This window comes from Heterodontus francisci, chromosome 7, assembly GCF_036365525.1.
Source record: "Heterodontus francisci isolate sHetFra1 chromosome 7, sHetFra1.hap1, whole genome shotgun sequence".
NCBI lineage: Eukaryota > Metazoa > Chordata > Chondrichthyes > Heterodontiformes > Heterodontidae > Heterodontus > Heterodontus francisci.
The window spans coordinates 120,333,695-120,354,830 of NC_090377.1; the positions used below are offsets into that span (position 1 = coordinate 120,333,695).

Here is a 21,136-nt window from a genome sequence, read left to right on the forward strand (position 1 = left end):
AAACGATAATATAAGCGGTTTATGCTTTGTTGCTATGGTTTGACATCATTTTGAGTCCCTTGATTGTATCAGTGACTTGTAGTTAGCAGTCCAGGGTCCTCCTTTGCTTCTGGTATAATATGAAATCTACAGTTATATTCTCCACCTTAACTTTAGACATTATGATGGGCTTCTGGAGCCCTTAGCACTTTATTGTAATGTACATTATCTTGATGGATTTGCCCAACCTTTCCTCTTCCCCGCCCCCCCCATTGCAGACACTGTTTTATTTTGGGATATGGTTCCACAGGTGGCAGCAACCTGGTGGTATCTTCCCAAGTGTCCATGTTTTGAGCAATTGGACAGTTCGACTGGTTAAAGGCACTGCAGTTCAACTCAGTCCTGTCCATCCAGGCATTTTGCAACAGGAATCAATGGATAGCAATCGGGAATGGGAATTGTGATGTTTTATCTCCCTAATTTGGAAAAACCGAGACCATTTGCAGAACAGCTGTTATCCTAGCTCAGCTTTGTTACCTCAGCAATCATTTTGAGTTTGTTGCTAATTTTAACACTACTTCTTGTCATTTTTCTAGTGAAGTAGTCAGTGCAGTAGAGAAGAGCAGACAGAAGTATAAAGCAGCTTGTCTAACTGTGGAGTTCATCCCTTTCTTTTACCGTAAGTACGCTGCAATTTAAAAAAAAATGTTGCACTGTTCAGTTTGTCTATGTTGAATTATTTTTCCCAGATGCTTTGTGCTCCCACCCCCTCCCAATCGCAAATACCTTCCACAGATGGCTTCGTGGTATGTTTGTTCGTAAAACATTCATGGCATGTTGGAGCGATTAAAGGAGTCCTTCTTGGGTCTCTGCACCATTCCCTAGTCTGAGGATGGTTGTGTGACTTGTTTGCTGATTTAAGGCTGGGTCCTAAGATATGTGAAAGCTACCAGGATTGAATCAGTTGCTTTTTATTCCTCTCTTATGTAGGGAAGTGCCTTGCTGAGATCAGGAGTTCAGTGTGTGGAATTATAGATGTGAGCACACCCTTTTCCACTCAATGGTGTAGCATATTGGCACGGTAATGCATTGTGCTAACTGACTGCTGGAGAAAGCAGTTCTTTCAAGATTTTGTGGGCAGGTAACTTAATAGCAGTGTCAGTAGTATTGCAGAAATAGCATTATCTTTATTTAAACTGAGAACATAGGTTTGTTGCGATCAAGTGATGAAGGGTCGAAAGGCTCCCCCTTGTCCCTCTCCTTGTTTGACCGCAACAGGGTTTATTTCTTTTAAACAGTAAATGTGTTACCAATTGCGTGAGTGTTTAACCCTTTTAGGTGCTATGATCATAAAAGAACCAATCGGACAGGTTTTCTTGAGTTTAGAAAAGAAAGAGGTTAGTTTATTGTACTTAAAAACCCAAAACATGATCTAAGTAAAAAAAAAAACACATTATGCTCCAACTTTCACACACACGCGAGAATCCCACATACTTCCACACCGAAATGTGACCACAGGAGCATTTCATTATAAGGTCGTAGGTTTAAAAAAAAACTGCACGCACACACATTCATTTTCAAATCGTCCTCAATCTCACATTGCCATAGCTATGCTCTGGTTTAATTTTCATCTGGGATGATTCTGCATTAAGTTAGACTCTGGACAACGCATCAGCTATCACATTATCTTTTTCCTGCAATGTGGGTAATTTTAAGTGTTAGGGTTTCAAAAGCAGGCTCCATTGAAATAGCCTCGCATTTTGATTTTTGAATTTCTGTACAAAGGTTAAAGGATTGTGGTTGGTATAGACTATAGTCTGCCTATATCCATTTTGAACATAGATCTCAAAGTGCTGGACAGCTAGTAGCATTCCCAATGTGTCCTCTTCCACAGTGGCATACCTCTTTTGGTGTCAGTTTAATTTTTTGGAGAAGTACCCAACTGGTCTGTCAATGCCTGACTCATCATCATGGCGTAGGATGGCACCTACCCCCTAGGTCACTAGCATCAACTGCCGCTTTTAAATGGTTTATTAAAATTCGGAGCTGTGAGCACTGGTTCATTGGTTAAAATGGCCTTTTGCCTCTTGAAAGCTGTTTGGTACCTCTCTGACCACGCTGCCTTTTTTCTGCAGTAAGTCTGTCAGTGGGGCGGCTTTAGTGCTGAAGATTGGGACAAACTTGCAGTAAAACCCACATATCCCCAAAAATTACATTATTTCCCATTTGGTCGTGGGGACAGGAAAATCTGTCACGCCTGTACTTTTTCTGCTCTGGGCAGCACTCTCTCCCTGACCTACAACATGCCCAAGTAGGTTACTTGAGCTTTAATAAACTTGCTTTTTGCAATATTTACTACTAGGTTAGCTGACTGTAACCTTCAGAAGAGGGCATCTAATTGGGCTAGGTGGTCCTCCCCTGACTGTATACCAGCAAATCATCCCGGTATTCTACACAGTTGAGTAGGCCAGCCACTACCTGGTTCATTAGACTTTGGAAGGTGGCTGGGGCATTCCTTAATCCAAAGGGCATCACTTGGCACTGGAATGGGCCATCTGGGGTGACGAAAGCTGAGGTGTCTTTGGCTCAGGGTGTTAAGGGAACCTGCCAGTACCCTTTTAGCAAATCTATCTTGGTTATATAGGTGGCATTTCCTACTGTATCAATACAGTCGTCCAGGTAGATAATTGGTAGGAGTCAGCTTGGGTCACTGCATTAACCTCCCTGAAATCAGTGCAGAGCCTTGTTGAGCCATTGGGCTTGGGCACCAGCACAACTGGGGACCTCCAGCTGCTCTAACTGGGCTCAATCAGCTTGTTTTCCAGCATATACTGAATTTCCTCCCAAACCTGGATCAGTTTCCTGGGATCTCAGCAATGGAAGTTCTGTTTTATGGGAGGAATCTCTCCTACATCCACATCATGTAGGGTTAGGGTTGTACACCCTGGTATGTCCCTGCAGATTTCTTTAAACGTCGTGAGCAGCCTTATTAGGGCTTCTCTTTGTTCTGCATTTAAGTCGGAAAGTACAGTACCTAAGTTTCCTAACATTTCCGTGTTGTCTAACCTCCAGGCCCTCCTGTAACTCTTGCTCACTGTCCTATTCACCCTCCTCGGTCCTGACTGCCTGACAGACTTGGGTTTGGTTGTCCCTTCCCGGCTGTGATACTGCTTTAACATGTTGATGTGGTATAGCCTTTGTTTTTTTCCTGTGGTCTGAGGTGTCAATTAAAGAGTTCACCCTGCCAATTCTGTTTACTACTCCAAAGGGACACTGAACCAGGCTTCCAGGGGTTCGCCCTGTATTGGGAGTAGTACTAACACATGGTCTCCGGGCTGAAATGTTCTGGCCTTGGCATGTTTATCTGCCTACCTTTTCATAACTGTCTGGAAGGTTTTTAGGTGCTCCTGAACCACTGCACACGCTCTCGTATGCTGTTCCTGGAACATGGAGATGCAGTCTAACATAAGTAGTCCATTGATGTACTCTGGGTTTACATCTAAGGAACAGCCACTTGGGCCAGGTGCCGCAGGTCTACTGGTGCAACATGGGACTGTACCTTAACGTGAGTGAGCATTATCAGAAGAGGAGAGCAGGACATAAAGTTGGGAAGCGAAAGCAAAAGATTTTTTTACAATTATGCAGCGTATGAAATCTATTCAAAGATTTATCCACGTTCACTTTGAAAATGCTAATTGGAAATAAGTTCAAATAGTGCATTGAAGCAGAAAAATTAAGTATGGGGGAAATTGAAGAGTAGTAAAGGAATTAACCTAATGAGATGACACAATTTACAAAAATAGTAATCGCAGACTAATAGACAAATGAAAGAGAAAAGAAAAAGGAAGACTTATATTTATAGAGCGCCTTTCATGACCACCAGATGTCCCAAAGTGCTTTACAGCCAATGAAGTACTTATTGAAGTGTAGTCACTGTTGTAATGCAGGAAATGTGGCAGCCAGTATGTGCATAGCAAACTCCCTCAAACAACTATGTGATAATGACCAGATGGTCTGTTTGTTTTGTGACAATGATTGAGGGATAAATATTGGCCAGGACACTGGGATAACTCACCTGCCACTCGTTGAAATAGTGCCTTGGGATCTGTTACATCCACCTGAGCAAGCAGATGGGGCCTTGGTTTAACATCTCATCCGAAAGACGGCACTTCCGACAGTGCAGCACTCCTTCAGTACTGCACTGGAGTATTCGCGTAGAATTTTGTGCTCAAGCCTTGGAGTGGGACTCGAACCTGAAACCTGGTGACTCAGAGGTGAGAGTGCTACCAACTGAGCCACAGCTGACACTAAAGGATGGAGTAGAAACAAATAATGGAAAAAGCTGAATGGCAAGATTTCCATTTAGTGTGTATATTTTATATAAATAGAATATAATATAAATAAGGGCTGTTTCCTTGTCTGGAATCCAGTCCATTGAGTATTTTGCTTTTGTTAAACAAAAATATTTGCTTATCTGCTAGTCACCCTGATGGAATTGCACATTAGAGCCCATTTGGTAATGTACAAATTTGGAATCGGTTTATCAGAGATTGAAATACTTTGTTTTTTAAGCCTTTGAGACTTTGGCACATACTACTGGTATTTGACATATCAGATAGCTGACTAAGTGCATGGCCCAACAAAAAGGCCTTTTGTATTCAAAGCTTGAGAACCAGTTGAGATAATTACTATGACGATAAGCGCCCCAGTGTGTCGAGTTGTTTGTTGAAGCTGTTCTTATCTGAAAGCAGCAAGAACTGTAGCTATGTAAATGAACAAAATTATAATTTCCAACTGTTCAATGAGTGTTTGATGACTACACTTCCCATGCTTCTGCTGAGCAAGTTTTACATTTTCCTCTTGGATAATAGAGAAGTTAGACAGACTCACAAAGGTAAAGGTGCTTATGTACCTCAATTTCTCCGTTCATCTTTTATTTGTTGCATTTTAAATTTTTTGGCCTCTAGAAGCTGCTGATTCGTCTGGGCTACAGTTCTACAGATGTTGAAAGCTCATGGCCAAACAGTTATGTTTTGGGTGCAGGTGTAGGCTGACTAGTGGCAGGCTTTTCAAACCCAATGCATAGAAACTCCAAGGCTAAGCTTGATCCTGACATTGGCTTAAACATCTTTCTTGGGGTGGCGAGAGGAGTAAAAGTGGCTGAATGGTGATTAAAATTAATTGAAATAGAATGAGGAAGCAAATATTTTAAGTCCAGTGGAATTTTCCTTCTCTAACCCAGACCACCACACTAACTGGGATCAACTCAATTAGCACAATCTGAGAATTGAAAATGAGACCTTCAGGTCTGTATGGGTGGATTACACCATGGCCTTTTTGTGATTGTGCTTTCTATGGAATGCATAAAGATACCACATCTTAAATGCATAAAGATACCACATTTAAGTTGTAGGTGTGTACACGGTCTCTTCACATTTGGAATTGCCACATGGGAGAGAAATGTTCTTTGTCTGATAATGCTGGATAAAATGATCTTTGCAGTCTCAGGTTTGTTATGAGTGGATATGAGTGTAGTGACTAGTTTCCATTTGCATGCTTGTTTTGGCCTTTTTATTGTTTTAGAATAAAGTGCCAGTTTTGTTCAGTTGGCAACACTCTTGTCTCTGAGTCTGATGGTTGTGATTTCCAATTTCACTTCAGACCATAATCTGTGTTGACTGTTCAGTATAGTACAGTGGAAGTGCCACATTTCAAACATTGTTAAACTGAGACCTGACTGTTTCGATGGATATTCAGTGATCAATGGCACTATTCAGTGACAAGCATGAAATTCTCCAGATCTACTGGATAACAGCCACTCCTCAACCAACACTACAAAAATAGTTTGGCCTGGATTTTGCGGTCTGCAGTGAGGTGTAGGCACTCGCCGCTGGCCTCAAAGAAAGCTGTCTGCAAAACTACCAATCTTTGTGGTGTGGACTTCACCTTTTCCGATGTTAATTTCATTCTGGCGCCATCTATAGAGGATCTATGGTGTTCGGCAACAGTGATGTCATCAAGCAGGTTGATTAGCAAGTTGCATTGCAGAATTCTCACAGCCAATCAGGAAGTTACAAGCCGGTCTTATCATTCACTTTTTATAATTTTTGCAGAAAGTGAAATAAAGATTGGGGCATATACACAGGATTAAGGTAGAAGCTGAAAATCCTAAACTTTTAAGAAAAATTCATTTTTATTACTTTAAAGATCTATAGAATTTTTATCATATTCTACAAATATAAAATCAGTTTTTCGGGGCCAGAGAAGTTGTTCAATAGTAATTATGACTTAGTATGCCTTTATAAACCCAGTTACACCTTATTTTTACAACAAGATGAATGGCATAAAAGTGAAAGTTCACATCAATTAAGTGATTTATAATTGATTTCCATCTGTGAGGACTTAAACAGGGCACCCTGTGGACGAGCAGGGAAATCACTGACAGCAACTTCTAGGTTTCTGGAATGCACTGCCTGTGAGCGTGGCGGAGGCAGGTTCAATTGAGGCATTCAAAAGGGAATTGGATTGTTATCTGAAAAGGAAAGATGTGCAGGGCTACGGAGAGAAGGCCGTGGAGTGGCACTAGGTAAATTGCTCTTACGGAGAGCCAGTGCAGACCTAACAGGCCAACTGGCCTCCTTCTGTGCTGTAACATTTCTGAGATTCTGGGTTTAACTCCACATGTTATCTTCCACTGTTCTTATGCCTCTGTGGAAACGGTGTCGTATAAAGTCCCTATAAAATGAAAAAACGGTTTGGAGCTTAGCTCAGCTCATGTACTAATAGTTCTTCATCTATACAGTTGCAAGATCAGTAAGTCTGATTGTGGTTACGTATTTAGGTGGTTTGATCAGTGTGAATATTAGGTCTGGATTATGATTAAGGAATTAAAATTGAGCAGAAAATGTGGGTGGGTGACCGTAGTGTTAGTCAGCATTCCAAGCATGAGCAACCAATGGGAGGTGAATGGACTTGGCATGGACAATCCTACTTGATCAGATATATGGCAGCATTAATTTTTTGATGAGTTTTTCTGCATGCTTCTTGGGTACCTGTCGTTTGTCCCATATATTGTGTTTTCCTCTATTTCTCAGTACAGTGCCCTTTGCAACATTTGTTTAGGAGAGCGAGCAACATATTTAGAAAAAAAAGGTATTTTACTGTGCAATTCTTGCTTGACTTGGTAAACCTGTTTGCAGCATGCTCACCTCCTCACTGGGTCTGGGAGTCAAGTCTGTACTTGAGCCACTGTTGGGGAAGGCACATTACAAAATGCCAGAGAAACCCTGTTCAGAAGAATGCGGCATCATAAATCTTGTCTTAATCCAACTTCCCTTCTAGCCTGGCATTCCTGCAGACTGAAGTAATCTTGTTGAGTTAACCCAGGGCAACAGCATTGACCACAAAGATGCCCTTCAGCTTATACCTGCAAAAGTGCTAATACAGATGCAATATACACCTGTCTGCCTAGAAAGTAGAGGAGAGATTAACTGAGATATGTTGGAGATACAAGGAGGATAAAAGGTTTGTTATGTGTGATTTACAATTGACCAACATTATCCTCCTCTTTGCAGAAGATGTACAGTCTGGTCTGTAAAGTAGAGCCTATTTGCTAACATTCCTGATATAAATAGTTATTCTGTATAACTGGAAAAACCAAATTGATACCTGCAGTTGCAGCCTGGGTTTATGGTATGAGAGATGTTATGAAATCGGAAAAATTCAGCTCAATTTAAAGCCTTCCAAATATGTGATTTGTTGCATTGTGGGATCAGTCATAGAAAGTAATTGGCTCAAAAGAAAGCAGATAAACTCTTTTGCCACTCCAGGACTTAATTGGGCTGTTAGTCAGCAGCATGGTGGGAGTATCTTCACACGGACTGCGGCTCACCACCACCTTCACGAGGTAACTAGAAATGGGCAATAAATGTCCTTGCAAGTGGTTCTCATATCCCAATAATGGATTTTTTCAATGTGACGTGGGCTGGGGAAAAAAATTTGCTCCAGGATTACCCTATCAGCATGTTATTGTGTTTGCGATAGAATGCTAGGTATCTGGTCACACATCAGTGGAAGTAATATGGATTGGTTTGGAAATTGGACTTGTGTTGCAAACAAGCAAATTGGTATTGGAAGTTCCAAGCTATTACAGAAGTAGGTCTCAATTATGGGCTGATTTAGAGCTAGTCAGGGTCCTACTCTTATAACGTGTTTTTAAATTTATTTTAATTTTTAATTTTAGAGATACAGCACTGAAACAGGCCCTTTGGCCCACCGAGTCTGTGTCAACCAAGAACCACCCATTTATACTAACCCTACAGTAATCCCATATTCCCTACCACCTACCTACACTAAGGGCAATTTACAATGGCCAATTTACCTATCACCTGCAAGTCTTTGGCGGTTATGGGACCATCCTTCCTAGTTTCCCACTGCTGCTTTTTTGTTTTCTGTCCAGAAGAATATTCCCTCTCCCTCCCCCGTGCTTATTGACACGAGTACATGTAGTACCAATCATCTGAACTGAAAGCAAGAAATATAACTTGCATAGTGAAATATTTGTACGTTTTAAAAAATGTGTTGCGTGTTCCTCTAAAACAAATGTCGCAAAGAGCACTGTATTGGGATATGAGGGAGAGTGTGATAGACAGGACAATAGGCAGGTGCATGGGAGTATGTGGGATGACTTAGTTAAAAAGAAATCAATGTTGCCATATATCTGGTCAAGTGGGACTGACCATACTGAGATCAGTTTATAGCACCAGAGCTGAACCTGAATGCGACGTCACTTGTAGAAAGTTAAGTTGTTACTGTTTACTGCACTTGAATTGGAAATAGCATGTTCTTTTATGGATATAGTATTGTTGATTCAAATTTTATTTTAAAAAAAATACATAAATGGAAAGCTTCTTGTTTGGAGCTTTGCTTTTGTTAAAGTAGTTTGTTTTAAAGCAATCTCCAGGGAAAGAAATGATCTAGGCAGCCTGGTAAAAAGGTCCTTCCTCCCAATCCCGTAAACATGCACATGCTGGTGTTAATCACTGAGTTGTTTAGAATGACTGACTACAGATTGAACCCTATGAAAAAGAGCTATGTCCCTCCAGATGATGTAATCTGGAATGACTAATTGTTTATCTGACATGTATTTATCAAGTCAGCGTGACTCATGGGTATAAAAAACAAAATTCCAAAGTCACTGCTGTGGATCTGAGAACAGCTGTTACTCTGAAACTCTTTGAACTTGCATCACAAGTGAGGAATGCAGTTGTTGTATGTTGTAACTGAAATGGTGACTGTAACATACTGTAAGCTCCACTTTGAGATAAACTCCTTGATCTTGGTAACAATTGTGTTTTTCATAGACAAAGCTCTTTACTTTCAACTTCACTCCAGAGACTGCTAAGCACATAAACTGGTTAGAAATGATAATCCAGGACAAAATTAAGTAATTTGGACAAGTATGGATTAATTAAGGAAAGCCAGCATAAAATTGTTAAAAACAAATTGTGTTAAACCAACTTGATTGAGTTTTTGAAGAGGTAAGAGGGAGGGTTGATGAGGGTAATGCGGTTGATGTCATGTGCATGGACTTCCAAAAGGCATTTGATAAGGTGTCACGTAATAGGCTTGCCAGCAAAGTTGAAGCCCATGGAATAAAAGGGGTCGTGGCAGCATGGATATGAAGTTGGCTGAGTGACCGGAAACAGAGTAATGGTGAACGAGGAGGATATACAGTGGGGTTCCCCAGGGGTCAGTGTTAAGACCCTTGCTTTTCTTGAGATCACCTAGACTTGGGTGTGCAGGGAGCAACTCCAAAATTTACAGATGACACAAAACTTGGAAGTATTGTGAACTGTAAGGAGAGTAGTGATAGACCTCAAGAGGATGTACAGAGGCTGGTTGAATGGGCAGGCACATGGCAGATGAAATTTAATGCAGCGAAGTGTGACGTGATTCATTTTAGTAGGAAGAGTGAGGAGAGGCAATATAAAATAAAGGGTGCAATTCTAAAAGGGGTGCAGGAGCAGAGAGACCTGGGGGTGTATGTGCACAAATCATTGAAGATGGCCGGGCAGTTTCAGAAAGTGATTAAAAAGGCATACGGGATCCTGGGCTTTATAAATCAAGGCATAGAGTACAAAAGCAATGAAGTTATGATGAAGCTTCATAAAACACTGGTACAACCTCAACCGGAGTGTGGTGTCTGATTCTGGGCACTGCACTTCAGGAAGGATGATCAAGCTTTAGAGAGGGTGCAGAAAAGATTTACGAGAATGGTTCCAGGAATGAAGGGCGTCAGTTACGTGGATAGACTGGTGAAGCTGGGTTGCTGTCCCTGTAGAAGAGAAGGTTAAGACGAGATTCACCTTTGCCTCACTCTCAAAGTAGGATGCCGACTTGAAATTTAGGCTGTGTTAAGTGTGAAGTGGAACTACATTGCACCATGTTGTACTTGTATTACAAATGTGATTCTTGTCAGATATTCTAAAATTGTAGCCCAGAATGTTATCTGTAAAGCACAACATTGGGATTAGGAAAGTTTCATACTATGTCTCTTGTATTATGAATGCTGGACTTTGTAGTATGATTGCTTTAAAAACTGTGATTTTTAATGTAATATAAAAAAGGATTCGGAGGAGACATGTCACCTCACACCAGTTCTGCCTAGATACAAGACAGGGATCTCCGTTACCATGCAAGGAACCCAGATCAAAGATCCTTTTTGAAAGCAGAGTAGAAGGTTGTAACACCTGAAGGACAATGATTTTGCTCTCCTCGACTCTCCGATTGTAGAAAGGGAGCCAGGGGCTCTGAAGATGCAAACTCGAGTTGAAACTTTTGACATCTGGAAATAAAGGAAGGCCCAGGTGGTTCTTCTGTGGTCAGACTTGTGGACTCTGCATATTGTAAAAGGCAAATGACTATTGACTTTTGATTCTGGATCAATTCAACAGGCTTTCCTAAGTCTGGAGGCTGTAAGGAAGAAAGGAAGACACAAAGACCAGCAGTGCCAGCCTCAGAAGAGAGAGAAACCAACTGCTGTCAGAATACTGATAGTGAAAGAATGCTGAGACTTGAACCCGATTCGAAAGTTGAGGTTTGCAGAGAAAAAAAAGACCAACGGGGTCACCAGAGATCGCCTTATTCGCAGAAGTCCAGGTGGGAACTGCTCAGGGAAGTGAGCAAACAGGACACTGACTTTGAGAAGGACTGAGAGATCCAACCCATTGCAACTGGGAGGAGTTTGGGACTTTTAACTACAAAGATATCGCTTCAATGAAGACTGTATAATGTATAAAAGTGGTGTGGGGTTTTCAAGTGTTTAAATAAGTTAGGGGGGAAATACTTTTCTCTGTAATATAGTATATTAGCTACTTACAAATTGCTGTTTTAATAAAAACAAGAAATGCTGGAATCACTCAGCAGGTCTGGCAGCATCTGTGGAAAGAGAGGCAGAGTTAACGTTTCGGGTCAGTGACCCTTCATCGGAACTGACAAATATTAGAAAAGTCACAGGTTATAAGCAAGTGAGGTGGGGGTGGGGCAAGTGATAACAAAGGAAGTCTAGATTGGACCAGGCCACATAGCTGACCAAAGGGTCACGGAGCAAAGGCAAACAATATGTTAATGATGTGTTGAAAGACAAAGCATTAGTACAGATTAGGTGTAAATACACTGAATATTGAACAGCAGCAAGTGCAAACCTGAAAAAAAAACAGTGGGTAAGCAAACTGAACAAACAAAGATTAAATGCAATAAATGCAAAAAAAAATTGTAAAAAATGTAAAAAAAGAATGTTTAAAAAAAAGGAAGAAAAAATAACTAAAATGAAAGTAAAATGGGGGGCTGTCATGCTCTGAAATTATTGAACTCGATGTTCAGTCCGGCAGGCTGTAGTGTGCCTAATCGGTAAATGAGATGATTCTCCTCGAGCTTGCGTTGATGTTCACTGGAACACTGCAGCAATCCCAGGACAGAGATGAGAGCAGGGGGGAGTGTTGAAATGGCAAGCAACCGGAAGCTCAGGGTCCTGCTTGCGGACTGAGCAGAGATGTTCCGCAAAGCGATCACCCAGTCTGCGCTTAGTCTCCCCAATGTAGAGGAGACCATACTGTGAGCAGCGAATACAGTATACTACATTGAAAGAAGTACAAGTAAATCGCTGCTTCACCTGAAAGGAGTGTTTGGGGCCTGGGATAGTGAGGAGAGAGGAGGTAAATGGGCAGGTATTACACCTCCTGCGATTTCAGGGGAAGGTGCCCTGGGACGGGGACGTGGTGGTGGGGGTAATGGAGGAGTGGACCAGGATGTCGCGGAGGGAACGATCCCTTCGGAATGCTGACAGGGGAAGATGCGACTGGTAGTGGCATCACGCTGGAGGTCGCGGAAATGGCGGAGGGTGATCCGCCAAGTGGTGAATTATTCAGAGCACTAGAGAGTTCTGGTAGGGAGGGCAGGATCATGCTCAAAGATCCAGTTCTTGCTGAGTGATATCTGTGAGATCGGCAAGAATTGATTGATCCAGATCTGGCACATTGTCTCCTGAGCGCCCCTCTCAAGCCATTGGTGGGTCCAATGTCGTCCACTCAACTGATTGGATTGAAATACTATGGGAGGTAGCTCTGTAGCTTGAGAAAGTCATTAATTCTCTGGAAGTAAACCAAGAGAAATTCTTGTAATAAATATGGTCCTGATTTCTAGACAGCAGTTGGCCAGCCCATGGACAACAACAAATATCTGGAATATGTTAAAACCCACATGAATCGGATAGCTACCACAGCTCTGGCACAACATAGTGGGAAAATGCAGTGGTGCATACTAACGTCACTGCTCATCACTGCTGCTCTGGGGTCAGTCTTGGGGACTGCCCACAATCCCAACCACTCAGTGTACTACTACTGTGTACATTGTACGCTAAAACTGTAACACATCAATGTGCTGTAAGCAAAAATAAATTGCAAGACTTTTCTTTGGAAAACGACAGTTGTACAAGATTGAAATGTGTTGGCATTAGTCAATATTTCCCCTCCTCCTGCACTAACGTATTGGTACTGGTGAGTACCAGCTTCTGTTATATAGTCAGATATCCTGATGTGGCTTCCTGCATCTCTTCAAGTTGTGAAATGTGTATTTGGTACTCTTTCTGAAGGTTATATTTGGAATGCAGTATCTCCTGACAACGCAGAGCATGCGCAGAGCAATTGCTGATGTCATCACTGCCTCCGAACGTTTGCCAACATGCTAGCATGAATCCGTGCATGCATGCGGCGGCGTAACCACGTAATGATGTCAGATGTCTGAGCATTGCCTGACCCCTCAATGGCTGTGATCGCCACCTCCATCCCCTCCAATAGTAACCTGCTCCCTCCCGCGATCGCCGTTCCAATTGCTGCTTCTCTTTGCTGCTTCCGCCAGCGCCTGTCTGCATGCTGTTCCCTCCCGCCACTCACGACTGTTCGCTGCTCCATCCTGCCATTCTCTCCTGCTCCCGACTACTCCCCGCTCGCTCCCTGCTTTACCGCTCCTCGACCCCCCCCCCCCCCCCCCTCACCTTGCCACTTACCTCCTCCACCCCTCATTCTTTGGGGGCTTGGGTTCAATTGAGCAGTGTCATCTATATTACTGGCAGCTGCCTGAGATGTCGCAGACAGTGACGTTTCAGTCGATGAGGCTGTATTTGTGGGTGCGCCAGTACTGCGCCACCTAGTGGTTCTGCGGTCAGCAAATGCAACCTATTTCGAAAGCATGATGGCCAACTCTAGTGGTCGAAGAACCTTTACTGCATTGCCTTTTTCAAATGCTGCTGGTGTTTTGGGGAGGATCAGGCAGGCTTAGTTCCTGGGGATGGCTTTTTGGTCTAAAAACACAATAATGCAGCTGCCATTTGTGCTTTATGGAAAGATCCATTTCGCTGTGAATTTTTGAGAGATATTTTTAATGAGCTTATTATCTCAATTTTTTTTTTAGTGTTTAAGTATACTATGCTTTCTCATATTTCAGTATGTTCTGCCTATGAACTTCATGCTCTGCAAATATATATCCATCTTGTCTTAGTATGTGGACAAAGCAATCAAAAGCTCACGCATTAAGCAGTTATTTCATGAGATTTGTGCCATTTCAGGGCCATTTTTGTGAGGCCTTGTTCCCCATTGAATTGTGTGTTTGGACTTATTCTGAGCACACCTTGTGTTATAATTTTTTTCTGCAGTGTAATATTGGAACACAAGTAGGCCATTCAGCCCCTCAGTCTGTTTCACCTTTCAATTGGATCATAGTTGATTTGTTCATGAGCTCCATTTTCCTGCCTTTGATTCATATCCCTTGATACCCTTGCTTAACAAAAAAAAAATATCAATCTCGAAAGTCTTGAAAATTTCAGTTGACCCTCAGCAGCCCCAGCCTTTTAGGGGAGAAAATTCCAGATTGCCACTACTCTGTACAAAAAAAATGTTACTTAATTGAACACTTGAATGGCCTAGCAATAATTTTAAGATTGTACTCACTTGTTCTAGATTCCTCCACCAGAGGAAATAACTTTTCTGTATCTACCCCATTGAATCTCTTTATCATTTTAAACAGCTCAATTAAATCTCACACGCACATGTAAATACAAGTCAAGTTTTACGCAGCCTATCTATCCTCATAATTTAAACCTTTAATCTCTGGTATCGTTCTGTTGAATTTGTGGAATCTTCATTGTAACTAAGCAGGTGTTCCTTTTGTCAGTTGACTTTATTAACATCCCAAAGCTGATTCTGCCCTAAAGACTTGCATTGCTAAATGGGACAGGTTTGTCCATTGTGCCTGGAAGATTATTTATTTCAGATAACTGATGTTCCAGCTGTCCTGCATTACAGTCACTACAGGCTGCTTGGGAGACAGAGTTTGTGACAGCTATCTCAGCCTTCATCTGCCTGTGGTTGGAAATGTACGTGATGAATGCTGAATAATATCCATGTTTATGAAGGATACTTGGAAAATCTAACTGACTGGCTGCTTCCAACTCACTGGGATTTTTTTTTAATAATATGTCCGCCCCATTGATTTTGTTGTGATGCCAAAGTTTTTGCAGTTAAGACTTGGTCTTACTTTATCGCACTTTGTTAGTGAACTTTGTGCTTCAGTCGAGATCTAATTTGAGTCGTTTAATTGTTGGATAGATCAGTTCTAGACTACACCTCTTATTTCTTATTTCTGACCTAAACTTCTGTTTAAGTTATGTTTGCGTTTGGAAATAAGGTCAAAGATCTCATCATGACCTGCCGCTGCTCTTGAAGTTCTTTGCCACTACTTAGAGCTTTAACATTCTATGCAGATCGAACAAAAAGAAATTGACACGATAGGCTGTTATTTGTTGTGTTTAACAGCAAAACCTTATCAATCAGCAGAGATTAGCCTACTGAGTTGTGGTGTTACTTACTGTTTCTTTGACGGTGAGAAAGCAGGGAAAGTGAGAATCCATTATGAGGACTGCTTCTCGCAACACTATCTGACAGGCAGCTACTTGCATTAATATACATGCTTATATGCAGCACTTGCTCTGATTTGAGATTGCAAGGCGGTGGCGTTTTGCTCTAAATTTATCTTTCTCGGATGAGATATTAAACCAAGGCCCTGTCTATTCTATCAGGTGGACATAAAAGATCCCATGACACTATTTGAAGAAGAGTAGGGAAGTTCTCCCCATATTCTGGTCAATATTTATCCCTGAACTTACATCATGAGAAACAGATTATCTGGTCATTATCTCATTGCTGTATGTGGGAGCTTGCTGAGAGCATATTGGCTGCTGCATTTTCTACATTACAACAGTCACTACACTTCAAAAATACTTAATTGATCATAAAACCCAATGAGACATCAGAGCTCATGAATGGCGTTATGTAAGTGCAAGGCAGTGTTTCTTGCTTTCCTTTTTTCTTGCTTTTGGTTTTAATGTTTAGGACATAGAATGCGCTATGTTATTGGGTTTGTCAACATTGGCAAAAAGACCTCCTTGCTAGACCATGGGTAAATGCACTGAGCCATAAAGACCAAGAGGATTCCAGGTTTGATCTGTGGCCTAAACTGATTCAGCCAATCTCAACCAAGACTTTAGTTGGGGAGGTTCTGCCATTGGATTCTATTTTTGGGGGAAAATTAGCCAAGGTTCTTGCTCCTGATAGCCCCTCAGTGACTTTGCTGGAAGTGCTGGTGGTGAGGCTGGGTGATCAGGTTTTGATCTGATTTTCTTCCTCACTCTTTTCTACCCCTCCCTCTCATTCCCCATTGTCAAATAGCCCACCATTTCTCACAGTCCAACCCTGTGAAGAATAACCATGAGTGAGGTACCAGGAATAGCTATGCAACTATACCTCTGCAGGAAATAGGGCCAAAGGAAGAAAACTGGAATTAGAACCAGATAAGGGGTAAAAGTAAAATTTAAGCAAATTAACCAAACGAGCTATATTTACTTTCTGGAGGAAAATGGTGCTTGAAGTGTACAGCAGATATGAAGGGATTAAGTGGTTAAGGGCTTTTCCCATGCATAAGAATAATTTGAACTAAATCATTACGGCTTATGTTATCTGAAGATGTAAACAATCTCAACAATGACATTGTGACCAAAGCAAGTGAAATGTTAAAGAAGTTAAACTAGGATGATTACGAGTCAGAATCCACTGATTCTTACTCCATGCAAATTTACATCCCATGTGTGAAATTTATCATGTGTTTTCAGCAAGTCACATTCTCTCTCAATTGGGTTTTCAACAATGTAAGCTTCCTTTTAAGTGACCAGTGTGCTTTTTCTTTCCCTTCTCAGAGTGTTTTCAAGAGAGCGAGCACCTGAAGGAGAGTCTGAAGTGCTGTCTTCTTCATCTCTTTGGGGCTATTGTTGCAGGAGGACAGGTGAGATAAAGGTGGAAACAAGGTACATTGCAAAAATGAGTTGACTTCACTAGTAGACACCAATAATTTCATTCAGATATATATGAAAGAAACAAACAAGAGGGCAGAAGCAAAATATTGTGGATAACTAAAAACAGAAGATGTTGGAAACACTCAGTAGGTCAGGCAGCATCTGTGGAGAGAAAAACAGAGCAAACATATCCGGTCAATGACCTTTCATCAGAACTGGAAGCTGCAACTCCCTGATGACACAAATATGGAGATTGAAATGAGACAGCAAAAGGAGGCCTATGGCACATGTAGGGAGCATAATGTAGTAGAGAACTAAGCTGAATATAGAAAGGAAACTTTCAGGCCTATTAATCCGGGGCAAACTTAACTGGCATTTGGAAAAGTATGGGCTAATAAATGAAAGTCAGCAAGGATTTGTTAAAGGCAAATCGTGTTTGAAAAACTTAGTGGAGTTCATTGATGCAGAAGGTTGATGAGGGTAGTGCCATGGATATGTGGACTTTCAAAAGGCATTTGACAAAGCACCACACAATAGGCAGTTCGCAAAATTGAAGTTCATGGGATTAAAACATCTGTGGCAGTATGGATACACAATTGGTTAAGGGACAGAAAGTAGAGAGTAGTGGTGTTTTTCAGACTGGAGAGAAGAATACACTGGTGTTGCCTAGGGATCTGTATTGGTACCAACACTTTTTTGATATATTAATGACCTGGATTTGGGTATAGAGGGCATCATTTCAAAGTTTGCAAATGACACGAAATTCGAATATAGTAAAGAGCGAGGAGGTTAGTAACAGACTTCAGGAGGGCATAGGTGGTGAAATAGGTAGACACATGACATGAAAGTTAATGGTGAGAAGTGTGAAGTGATTTATTTAGGTAGGAAGAATAAACTGTATGATTGATAGAATTTTAAATGGGTTGCAGGTACAGAGAGACCTGGGAGTATATGTATGCAAATCTTTGAAGGTGGCAGTACAATTTGAGAAAGCTGTTAAAGCTAATGGGATCCTTGTCTTCATTAATTGAGGCATAGAATGCAAAAGCAGGCATGTTATGCTAAATCTTTATCCAACACTGGTTAGGACTCAGCTCGAGTATTGCGATTAATTTTGGGCACCACACTTTAGAAAGGATGACATGCCCTTAGAGAGGGTGCAAAAGTGATTTATGAAAATGGTGCCAGGGATGAGGGACTTCATTTATCTTGAGAGGCTGGTGAAGCTGGGTTTGCTCTCCCTAGAGCAGAGAAGGTTGAGAAGAGATTTGATAGAAGTGTTCAAAATCATGAACGGTTTTGGTAGAGTAAAAAAGAACAAATTCTTTCCAGTGGCAGGAGGACACAGATTTAAGGTCATTGACAAAATTACCAGAAGCAACATGAGGAAATGTCTGTTTTACACACCAAGTTGTTCTGATCTGGAAAGCACTATGAAAAGGCGGTGGAAGCAGATTCAGTAGTAACTTTCAAAAGGGAATTGGATAAATATTTGAAAAGGAAAATGTTTGCAGGGCTATTAGGAAAGAGAGGGGTGTGGGGCTAGTTGCCTAGCTCTACCAAAGAGCTGGTACAGGCACGCTGAATGGTCATCATCTTTGCTGTATTATTCTATGAGCAAATAGGCAATCAGAGAAAGGTATGGGCAGGAGAGAGGTCTCGGAGCAGGAGTCATTAAATGACAAAAGGGATGATGGTGCAAGGCACAAGTGGGTGCTAATGGGTCAAGTGTAGGAACAAAAGATGAGTGCAGAAGAGATGTAAATGGATACAGAATGCCCAAGCAAAATTGGAGCAGTGGTTATGTTCTAAAGCTGTTAAAATCAATGATCAGGTCAAAAGGCTGTAAATTGCCTAGTAGGAATATGAGGTGCTGTTCCTCATTGCTACAGTGTAGGAGGCTAAGGACAGAGAGATCAGAATGGAATTGAGAATTGAAATAACAGTGACTGGAAGCTACGGGACTCACTTGCACGCTGAACGAAGGTGTTCAGCAAAGCGATCATCCAATCTGTGTTTGGTCTCCCCAATACAAAGTTAGGTTGGAGAAGCTGGGGTTGTTCTCCTTGGAGCAAAGGGGATTGAGGGGCGATTTGATAGAGGTGTACAAGATTATGACAGGTTTAGATAAGATAAACAAAGAAAAGCTGTTCCCATTAACTGATCATACAAAAACTAGGGGACGCAGATTTAAGGTTTTGGGCAAGAGATGCAGGAGTCTGTGAGGAAGAACTTTTTTTATGCAGACAGAGGTAATGACCTGGGACTTGCTGCTTATGAGGGTGGTGGAAGCAGAGATGCTGAATGATTCTAAAAGGAAGTTGGATGGGAATAAGCTTGCAGGGCCATGGGGATAGAGCCAAGGAATGGGACTGATTGGATTGCTGTACAGAAAGCTGCCGTGGACTTAATGGGCCAAATGGCCTCCTCCTGTGCCGTTTTGACTCTGTGAGCAGTGAATACAGTATACCAACCTGCAAGAAGTACAAATAAATTGCTGTTTCACCCAGAAGGATTATTTTGGCAGGCTCTTCCCCTGTTTGAGGTACTGACTCTACCATCACCATTTGCAATATGTTTTTATATTAGAAGTACTGACCAGAGGATTTTTTTTTTACAGTCCCTTCACAGCAGTAGGAAATTATCCCTACTGATTTTGTTATGACCGACTGCTCCTGTCAAAGCCCGCAGTCAAAATATACGATTCTGATTGTGGTGGGACCAACGTACTGTTAATTCAATCCCATCATTCCACAGATCGGCTAACATATCATTTAAAACTTTCCAAATTAAAGAGAGACCCTGCCAAATGAGGCTAACCAAACCAGGTGTCTTTAAATCAACAAATTAACTCTTTAATGAGAAGAACTAAATTCTTAAACACTATGAAGATATAAACAACATTTAAAATAGAAACAATTAGAGTCCTTATAAATTTACAGTCCAATGTTGCTTGAAATCCTCACAGGATGTTGCTCGAAGTCCTCACAGGATGTTGCTTTCCTTCTCCAGCGAATTTCAACAATTAACGACTTGCAAACACTTTCAACAGAATTAATCTGACTTTAGAGTTTTTGAGGGATAAAAGATTGTCACAGTCTAACTTCCCTTTCTTAAATTTAAATGACCAGAGATCTCTGTTTTGGCTTGACTTTTTCTTCGAATTTTGAGAGATGATAATTAAACAGACTAAAATCCTATTCCTTCAGTTTAAATGGTTTGAGAACTCTTTTTCCAGGCTCTGACACCACAGCTGTGACCTCTGTGTCTGTGTTCTGTTAGAACAAACTGTCTTCTTAACATCCAGTTCAAAACTGAATTGTAACAAATGTATCGCATCAGGCTCACTCCCAGTGACTATATCTGTGGTAACAAGAATGCACCCTTTGAATCGCAGTCTCCAAATGGCTGTTTCTAAGGCAACGAAAATGCACCTTCCGATAACTCCTAAGGCTTGCCGGCTCTTAAAGCAATACTGATCCCATGCAAGCCTTAAAGGCAAACCACATATTCTGAAAAAACTACAGGACCATGTCAATTTCCAGAGTTGCATAACTATGCCATATGGGATATTAAGCAGGATCAGGAGCCCTGTCTGTGTTTCTCCAACATACAGAGGGCAATTGTAATTGCTGCCACCTTAGCTGAGATCACTAACGCTGCACAATCCAGGGATGAAAAATTGATTTTTCCTATTTTGTTTTCTTGTAACCATACTTCAAGCAGCTATTGAGGATATTTCTACCAGCATAACTAAACTCAAAGGTTGGCAAAACTGAATAATCTATTAGCTTTCTGAGCAACTTTATCTGTTTGTATGAAACTTGTGGCTATGCTGAATATTTCCTCTTTGAATTCAAACTCAAATATGCTATAACAGAAAAGAGTTTTTAAAAATGCAGCACAGGTATTTGCAGCATGATCCAGCAGTGTAGAATAGTAAAATAGTTCCTGCCCTCCATGATGAGTTCCTGATCTCGGCTTTGATTGTGGCAATATCATTCAGAGGGCAGGGTATCTCATCTGGGAGAAGAAAAATGCAAAGGGTTTAGTGAACACAAGCTGCTGTGCATAACCACCTTTTGGAGTAGTTTTCAGTGTGACCCCTCAGTCAGGGGTGATGGTTGCCACTGAGTGATAGCTAAATGGACAGTAATGCAATGTAAAAGTAGGATGTTACAATCAGGTGAAGAGGGGTCACAAGGCTCCCCTCTTGTCCTTCCTCTTTTTTGACCACAGCAGGGTTTATTCATTTTA

General features: G+C 41.4%; 1 protein-coding gene across 6 annotated transcripts in view; it reads left to right on the forward strand.

Annotated features, from left to right (window-relative positions):
- Positions 1–21,136, forward strand: part of nbeal1 (neurobeachin-like 1) — a 282,280-nt gene that overhangs the window by 111,389 nt on the left and 149,755 nt on the right. For all 6 annotated transcript variants that reach the window (XM_068036045.1, XM_068036049.1, XM_068036043.1 and 3 more), the window contains exons 6-7: positions 576–658; positions 16,784–16,869. In XM_068036045.1, coding sequence (XP_067892146.1) covers positions 576–658; positions 16,784–16,869 — 169 coding nt within the window. The remainder of the gene's footprint in view (positions 1–575; positions 659–16,783; positions 16,870–21,136) is intronic.